Source organism: Mya arenaria, chromosome 7 (genome assembly GCF_026914265.1).
Source record: "Mya arenaria isolate MELC-2E11 chromosome 7, ASM2691426v1".
Lineage (NCBI taxonomy): Eukaryota > Metazoa > Mollusca > Bivalvia > Myida > Myidae > Mya > Mya arenaria.
Window position 1 is genome coordinate 6,722,871 of NC_069128.1, and position 8,698 is coordinate 6,731,568.

An 8,698-nucleotide genomic window follows, 5' to 3' on the forward strand; every position below is an offset into this window, starting at 1 on the left:
GGAGTTCCAATTGTCTTGATGGGGGTGTTAAAGGAGTTCCAATTGTCTTGATGGGGATGTTGAAGGAGTTCCAATTGTCTTGATGGGGGTGTTAAAGGAGTTCCAATTGTCTTGGTGGGGGTGTTAAAGGAGTTCCAATTGTCTTGATGGGGGTGTTGAAGGAGTTCCAATTGTCTTGGTGGGGGTGTTAAAGGAGTTCCAATTGTCTTGGTGGGGGTGTTGAAGGAGTTCCAATTGTCTTGGTGGGGGTGTTAAAGGAGTTCCAATTGTCTTGGTGGGGGTGTTGAAGGAGTTCCAATTGTCTTGATGGGGGTGTTGAAGGAGTTCCAATTGTCTTGATGGGGATGTTGAAGGAGTTCCAATTGTCTTGGTGGGGGTGTTGAAGGAGTTCCAATTGTCTTGATGGGGATGTTGAAGGAGTTCCAATTGTCTTGGTGGGGATGTTGAAGGAGTTCCAATTGTCTTGATGGGGGTGTTAAAGGAGTTCCAATTGTCTTGGTGGGGATGTTGAAGGAGTTCCAATTGTCTTGGTGGGGATGTTGAAGGAGTTCCAATTGTCTTGATGGGGGTGTTAAAGGAGTTCCAATTGTCTTGATGGGGGTGTTAAAGGAGTTCCAATTGTCTTGGTGGGGGTGTTGAAGGAGTTCCAATTGTCTTGGTGGGGATGTTGAAGGAGTTCCAATTGTCTTGGTGGGGATGTTGAAGGAGTTCCAATTGTCTTGGTGGGGGTGTTGAAGGAGTTCCAATTGTCTTGGTGGGGATGTTGAAGGAGTTCCAATTGTCTTGATGGGGGTGTTGAAGGAGTTCCAATTGTCTTGGTGGGGGTGTTGAAGGAGTTCCAATTGTCTTGATGGGGGTGTTGAAGGAGTTCCAATTGTCTTGATGGGGATGTTGAAGGAGTTCCAATTGTCTTGATGGGGATGTTGAAGGAGTTCCAATTGTCTTGGTGGGGGTGTTAAAGGAGTTCCAATTGTCTTGATGGGGGTGTTAAAGGAGTTCCAATTGTCTTGGTGGGGGTGTTGAAGGAGTTCCAATTGTCTTGGTGGGGTTGTTGAAGGAGTTCCAATTGTCTTGGTGGGGGTGTTAAAGGAGTTCCAATTGTCTTGGTGGGGGTGTTGAAGGAGTTTCAATTGTCTTGGTGGGGATGTTGAAGGAGTTCCAATTGTCTTGATGGGGGTGTTAAAGGAGTTCCAATTGTCTTGGTGGGGGTGTTGAAGGAGTTCCAATTGTCTTGGTGGGGATGTTGAAGGAGTTCCAATTGTCTTGGTTGGGATGTTGAAGGAGTTCCAATTGTCTTGGTGGGGGTGTTGAAGGAGTTCCAATTGTCTTGATGGGGGTGTTAAAGGAGTTCCAATTGTCTTGGTGGGGGTGTTAAAAGAGTTCCAATTGTCTTGTTGGGGAGCATTATAGGAATTAAAATTGTCTTGTTGGGGGGTGTTTTTGGAGTTCAAATTGTCTTGGTTGTGGATGGTAAACTACATATCTAATGTGTTGGTTCGGGGGTCTCTAAGGCCGACCATTCGGATTAAATTATAAAACCTAGGCCAATTAACCGAAGTTCATCAAAAGTCGCCAAGATAACTCGGTACGAACGCGTACTGACCGGTACAGAAGCAATTTTCACAATGTGGTATTTTTTCCAAAATGGCGTCACCAAAAACAAAAAACATGAGTCGTGATGATGTTCTCCGCTTTTTTAGTGGAGAACAAATAAGACACACTGCAAGAAACATTTAAAGGTATATATGTGAAATGACGTCCCATATGATTGTTACTGTTATTGTCGATAGTTTATTATTTTCTGTTCAGCTGTTTTGAAATCGCGAGAATATGCGAATACATACACCCAGTATTGTTCGGAGGTATTATAGTGTAGATGTTGCTTGATACCCTGATAAGGACCAAAGTTTGCAACGAGAACAATCAACTCAAGAAGTATTAAAAAGAATATTAAAGTTTTATTTGCTGATTCTTTTATGACATAAATTGTACAATATAACAGCTAATTTAATACATGTGGTGGTATGTACAATAATAACTGCTGACTGTTGCAAATACAAATATATTGGAACCAGCTAATTCTTTTTCGTTTAAAGAATTTGTTCATTCTTAAATGAGATGTCATTGCGCATGCGCTGGCAGTTTATTGCAAAATGGCGGATAAGTTTCCAAACGTGGTGTGCAAAATTTACGTATTATGGCGGATCCTGATACTGAACATTGTTTAGTGACTGATGAACGTAGTTCATCATACGATAAGAACAGGATACTAATGTCTGAGCGTGGCTCAAATGACACAAAAGGAGAATGTGGTTTTCAATCCCAAAAAGGAAAACAAAAAGCTGCAACCCAAAAGCCTGAAAAGGTTGTAAATGAGATGATACATTCGGCTATTGAAACTTCAGAAAATAAGTTGCTTGCGGAAATTAACAGATTGCAAACTGCTATTGGTAAGCAAACTTTGAGAATGGCAGAGCACGAAAAAACAGATTAATGAGCAAAACAAGCAACTCAGAGAAGTTACTTCTAAATAAGCCTCGTACAAAAAATGCGAGGGCGACAAACTCGATTACGAATACGAGTTTGATGAAGGTCATAACTGATTTCTCTCTTTATGAGAATGAGCAGACCCAGAGTCTGAATCTATCAAGCCGAAGAACGAAGATGAAGAGAGCAATAATAGTCGGTTCAAATCGATGGACAAACGATTCAAGTCAGCTGAGACATGTGATACGAAAATTGACACTGTTGCAGGGCTCATCCTACCAGGCGACTTAGGCGATTAAGTCGCCCTGCCCGCGGCAACTTCGCTATTTTCTAAGATCAAAGCGAATTCAACTTCGCCGTCTTTTTCAAATATCAAAAAGTCGATATTGCTAAGAACTAACGCTTGTCAAAACAGCGACTCTGCCTCCCGCCTGTCAGCTCGATTGACAAACAGCCAATCGTGTTAAACCTAGTAAATATGCTCCATTGACTTCGGCCAATGAGAACGCTTGTTTTATTCAATCGAGGCACGTGTTTGCACCATTGAAGTGCACCATTAACCCTAACCCATATATACAATATATGGTATCACAAGTTAATTTTATATCTTTCCAGACTGGAGGCATATAACAGGAACCAGAATTTCCACAGGGAAGAAGATCTTCTGCCAGAATTCAATATGAGCCTGCCAAAGACAAGTAGATACACTGATACAGACATTTGCATTTTTAGCTCGACTATTCGACCCTGGCGTTTTCGGGCATTTAGTTTGGATTTTAACTTAAAACTTCAATAACCTTCATTCAATTCACTTTATGCTTCAGTTTGTTCAGGGCCATAACTTAATGAGGTTAGACTTATTATACTTTATACAAATTATGGCCCCAGATTGACTATGAAACTTAGGTTAAAGTTTTAGGACAGGTTGGGATATTTATTAATAACTTCAATACCCTTTATTTAATAGACTTAATACTTCACACAGTTGTTCAGAACCATCACACAATGAGGTTACATAACTCCATATTATCCTTGATACAAGTTATGGCCCCTGATTGACTTAGGTTAAAGTTTTAGGGCAGGCTAAAGTTTTAGGGCAAGTTGGGATTTTAATACAAAAAAACTTAGGTTAAAGTTTTAAGACATGTTAGGATATTTATTACAGTAGAAACTCAGTAAACCGGAACTCCACAAAACGGGAATCCTCCGGGATACTGGACTTCTTTCAGAGTCCCAGTTTATAAAAAAAACCTACAAAACCGTAACCCCGAAGTTCCGGATACCGGACAAATAATTAAGAAAATTTGTTAGTTGTCAACGTAATTTTACCTAAAAAAAACAACAGACAAATATTTGTTCCAACATGTCAAAATGATTTTGTGTATTAGGAATTCGCGAATCGCGTGTCACTTTGTTTTGACAGCCAGTGCCTCGTTAAATATTGCACCTGTGATGGTGTGTTAACTCGATGATCGATAATGATGATTGCGCTGTGGATTGACTGCCGCATGATAATCAAAGACTTCTATGATTGAATCAAATTTAAGCGGTGCGTTAATTAAACTATCAAACATACTTAACAAGCATTAAATTACAGATAATCAGATAATGTGTTTGTTTGTTACTCAAATCAAGAACTTTGATAGGTGATGTAGTGGTCATTTTCCCAAGTTGTTTTATTTTAAGACTTGGAAAAAAAGATGATTATAAAAATGCAGAAATGTTAAATTATGTTTATCACTTTTGCATGTGCTTTAATCATGTCTCAACCTCCGTCTATACGTTGAAGAATTAAACTCACAGTCCCTAGAGGACAAAAAGATATAAACTGTATCTGTGATGTAACAAGCACATGCACATTGATATATTAATGAATATATATTCTATGCATTATTTCAAGTTACTTGAACCATTGTTGATGTAAAATAAATGTTATCTTTATGTGTTTTCATTTTATTCCAGTTTTCAATTTCCCTTTAAAGGTTAACTCAGTTAATATTTTGAGTAAACTTACTCCGTACATCAAATCCTCACTACACGGGAATCCTCACTTAACCGGAAATTTTGCCCAGTCCGGACCTTGTCCGGTTTAGTGAGTTTCTACTGTAATAACTTCTATACCCTTCATTTAATAGACTTAATACTTCACATTCACGTTCAGAACCATCACACAATGAGGTTACCAGGCCTTTTTCTATAGGTCCCACGGTCCCACGCGTCCGACCATCGGACCCATTCCCAAAGCCATATTAGCATATTTTTTCCCTATCCGTCAAAAATTCAAGTTTGTTCTGTGACTGAGTTTTAACCATTTTAGATTGACATATATGGCACATTTATTTCAAGAAATTTTTCAAAAATCATTATGCATATTAAATGGTTTAACTGATACAAGTTCATTGTTTCTGAACAATAAGCTCAAACCTGCTCATCAGACAGAGATAACTATATTTAAATCTCAAGGTTTTGGCTCCGTGCGAGCAATTTTGTTCCCAAATTGACACATTTTACGACACAAATTTTCCCAAATTGTCCAGGGTCTTTTTCCCAAAAGAAAAAGCCCTGGTTACATAACTTCATATTATCCTTAAAGGGACTGTACACCAGATTGGCACCAAACAATTTTTTTTTCTGTAACAAATCTCATGACATTTATCTAATAGAATGTGTTACGCTTACGGAGTACAGCCCCTTTAATACAAGTTATGGCCCCTGATTGACTTGGTTAAAGTTTTAGGGCAGGTTAAAGTTTTAGGGCAAGTTGGGATTTTAATAAAAAAAAAGCTTCTATACCCTTCATTCAATTAATACTTCATACTTCACACAACTAATGACGACCATCTTACAATAAGGTCAAATAAATCCATTTTAACCCTAAATACAAATTATGGCCCTTGATTGATTTATTTTTTTTTAACTTCTTTTTTTAAATTTCTTTTGACAGGCACATTTTTATATTCTTAACCACATTTTCATAAAGGGAAACAAGTTATTAGAATGACTTGCATAATTGTTTTGGAAGGCTCACAGGTGGGAGGGCAGCGTCAAAGTCACCTTATGTATCAAATAATTTTAGCTAGGTTTGACATAAAGTGACCAAATTTGGGATAAAGGAAGAGTTTATAACTTTAGACCTTTCATGTGATTGCGTTTGAGACCCCTAGGATCAAGGTCAAAGTTACTATAATAGAAAAATGGTTGGTAATGAATAACTTAAGGAAGGGTCGACATATTGTGAGCAATCTTGGTATATATAAAGAGTTTATAGAGACCTTTAATGATGTTGTGTTTTGGGCCCCCATGAGTTATGGTCACTGTTTACTTTTTAATTTGATTTGTTGTATTGCTTTTTACAGGCACATACATGTCACTTCAAAGTCAAAGTGGTGTAGTTGAGCGCACTGTCTTACGACAGCTTTTGTTATCCTTTGTTGTAGGGTGAAAATGATACTGTTTAAAATTTGGTGTTGATTATGGCAGTGTGACTGCTCTTGTTCTTAAAATTTGTTTATAGTCTTTGTGCTATTGATAGATAAATTACTGGGTGTACAAATATGCAATTAAACAGCATGTATTCCTAAGTGCTGTATAATTGTATGTTTGGCATTTATGAATATATCGAAGAATTAATGTATTTTTCAAGGCCAAAGACCTGTAGTTCCAGCCATTGCCGAAAACAGAACATCAGGTACCTGATGCAATTCTACCTGAACATAGCCTCGTCACGATTGCGGCTGCACAACTACCCAATACATAAGTATCTGAACGGATCAATCTGTCTGAGAGGGTGAGATAAGGAAGGGAGATGGTGGGTTGGAGATTTTAGTTTTGTTTTCACAAGATATATTTTCAACAGAAAGCTTGTTATATTTTCAACAGAAAGCTTGTTGTTGTTTTTCTATCCTCTCAATCCTCCCCCAACAGTGTTTTGGGAGGGGGGTATTATTTTGGCATGGTTGATCTGTCTGTCAGGAACCATATCTTGTTGGTCAGATCATGTTAAAACTTTGTCAGAATGTTTCCCTGCATGAAATCTCTACTGCTTGTAAAAGTGGGTCACTTGGAGTCAAAACCTAGGTCATGATAAGGTAAAATCTTAGAAAAATCTCTGTAACAAGCTATATTTTTGTAATATTTCTGGTCTAATTAAAGAGCACACCCCTTATGAGAACCTCCACTTGAATATCATACTTGAATGATAAAAACCCTTATTCTTCAGATCTACTCAACCAATACATCTTCTATGAAAATTTAACAAAATAATGTCAATACTTCTTTCTAAGAGTTGTTGTACGAAAAAGAGACATAGTGTCAAGAAGTTGTTCAATGAACATTTATATTTTGATTTACATTTGCTGAACACATGAACTGATACAGATGTCATATATATTCCAGGGAGCTCTATTATGCGGATCGAGGTAATTGCCCAATTTCTGTGCTGTGTATGTTGCTGTTTGGCTGACATTCCTGCAGCAGTCCTGTTGAAGGCTTGTGGTATTTACAGGGCAAAGAACACGAAGGAGCGCTCTAGATGGGTTTTGGAGTGGATCGAAGGGCACACATTGTAAGTTAATAATTACCATTAACTTACAGCATTTTTAACTGCACGCCTATACCTTTAAAGGTGTTGACTTGTAAAGGTCTTTCATTAGTTGGTTTTCAATATGTAAAATGTGGTGAGAATGAATTATCTAGATCCTAAAAACATTCAGTGATAATACAACACACATTAACCACTCAATTAACCTTCAATTGCTTTTCCCGAATCTGTATCTAAGTATTAAATGTTTTGTGGACACTTGCTTTGGAAACTTGGTCGTGATGGCATACTTTTTTATAATTGGCAATAATGGTTTCACTTTAATTTGCTATCAAAGATTTTCATGGCTTTTGCACGAGTCAGTGGGCAGCCCTTTTAGCAGGGAAAAATGTTGTTGGTTTTTTGTTTTGGGCACAAGTACTGGTATTTTATCAAACATGTTGGGGACAATGGAGTACAACATTTATAAATCAGTATCTATAGCTCATATATGCATATTGAGATCCTAATTATATAGAATTTAAAAAAGTGAAATAATTCTATCATTATAATACACAGGAGGGTAATTTATTTTCCAGGGGGCCCCTAAACTATCCAGTAAAAATTAACCCTGAATGTAAACAACTGATAAATGTATATCATGTACTGTCTGTTACCTAACAGCATTAATACAAATATGAACTAACAATTTTGTAACCAAACAAAGGCATAACCAAAAGTCACTAAGCACCCATTTTTTAATTGTTTCACAATATGTCTAGTCTATTCAAGCTCAAAACTGACTTAAGTCAATTATTAGAAAAGCCATGCTTTGTTCAAGAGCAAATTCAGTACAATGGTTAATGTTATATATTCCTTTGTTTTTAGGAATAACAAAACATCACTCCTCATAGGAAGAAAAGATGTATGCTGAAAAGCATGGTCTGTCCGTCTGGGCCGGTGCCCAAGAAGCACAAACTACCAAATACAGAATACATTCCTGGGTAAATTGCTTCAATTTTTATGGTTTATAATAAATCAGACAAATGATAGTGTGTTTTTTTCTTATTTGAATTTGTATTGAAATAGTGTTACAAATGTGTGTTTGTTATTTTCAAAACAATCATGACTGACCCATTCCCTTGATATGATTAACAATTGTTATATTAAAATGTATTCAGGAAGATAAATAAAAGATTGCATCCTTTAATATTGAACAAGAACTTTAAGATGTAAGCCAATAATCTGGTAAACTTTCACTTACAGCCAGTGTAACTAGTATAAATGGTCCTGGAAATGTCAAGGGAAAACTGTCCATGGCAAGCAACAGTTCAGTCAGTTGGTTAATCAGCTTCCCGAAATGACAAGTTGACAAGATGCCGAACAAGTAAGCATAATATAAATAATCACTTATATGTAATATAAACTTACATCAGTCATTATATTCAAAATGTCTCAATTAATAGCATCATTATTTAGAAAGATGTTTTACTTTAAACTGTATTCATTTTCTTTAATTGTGAAGAAAGTTATACTAACTTTTGTGTGAGAGTGTGTCCTGTGTAATGGGGGAAACAGGAGAAAACCCACTCGTGCGTCTTGGTAACCACCAACCACACTCACATGCTCCCGGGTAGGGATTTGAACCAGACATTGAAATGATACTTTCAGATGAACAAGTCCGATTTCTAA

At 37.0% G+C, this 8,698-nt stretch overlaps 1 protein-coding gene across 1 annotated transcript; it reads right to left on the reverse strand.

The window, feature by feature from the left end:
* Positions 1 to 251: 251 nt before the first annotated feature.
* LOC128240440 (uncharacterized) lies at positions 252 to 6,155 on the reverse strand. Its single transcript, XM_052957079.1, has 2 exons — positions 6,140 to 6,155; positions 252 to 1,390 (listed from the first exon to the last, which is right to left on the reverse strand). The coding sequence occupies exons 1-2, from the start codon at positions 6,153 to 6,155 to the stop codon at positions 252 to 254; spliced, it is 1,155 nt and encodes a 384-aa protein (XP_052813039.1).
* Positions 6,156 to 8,698: the final 2,543 nt, after the last annotated feature.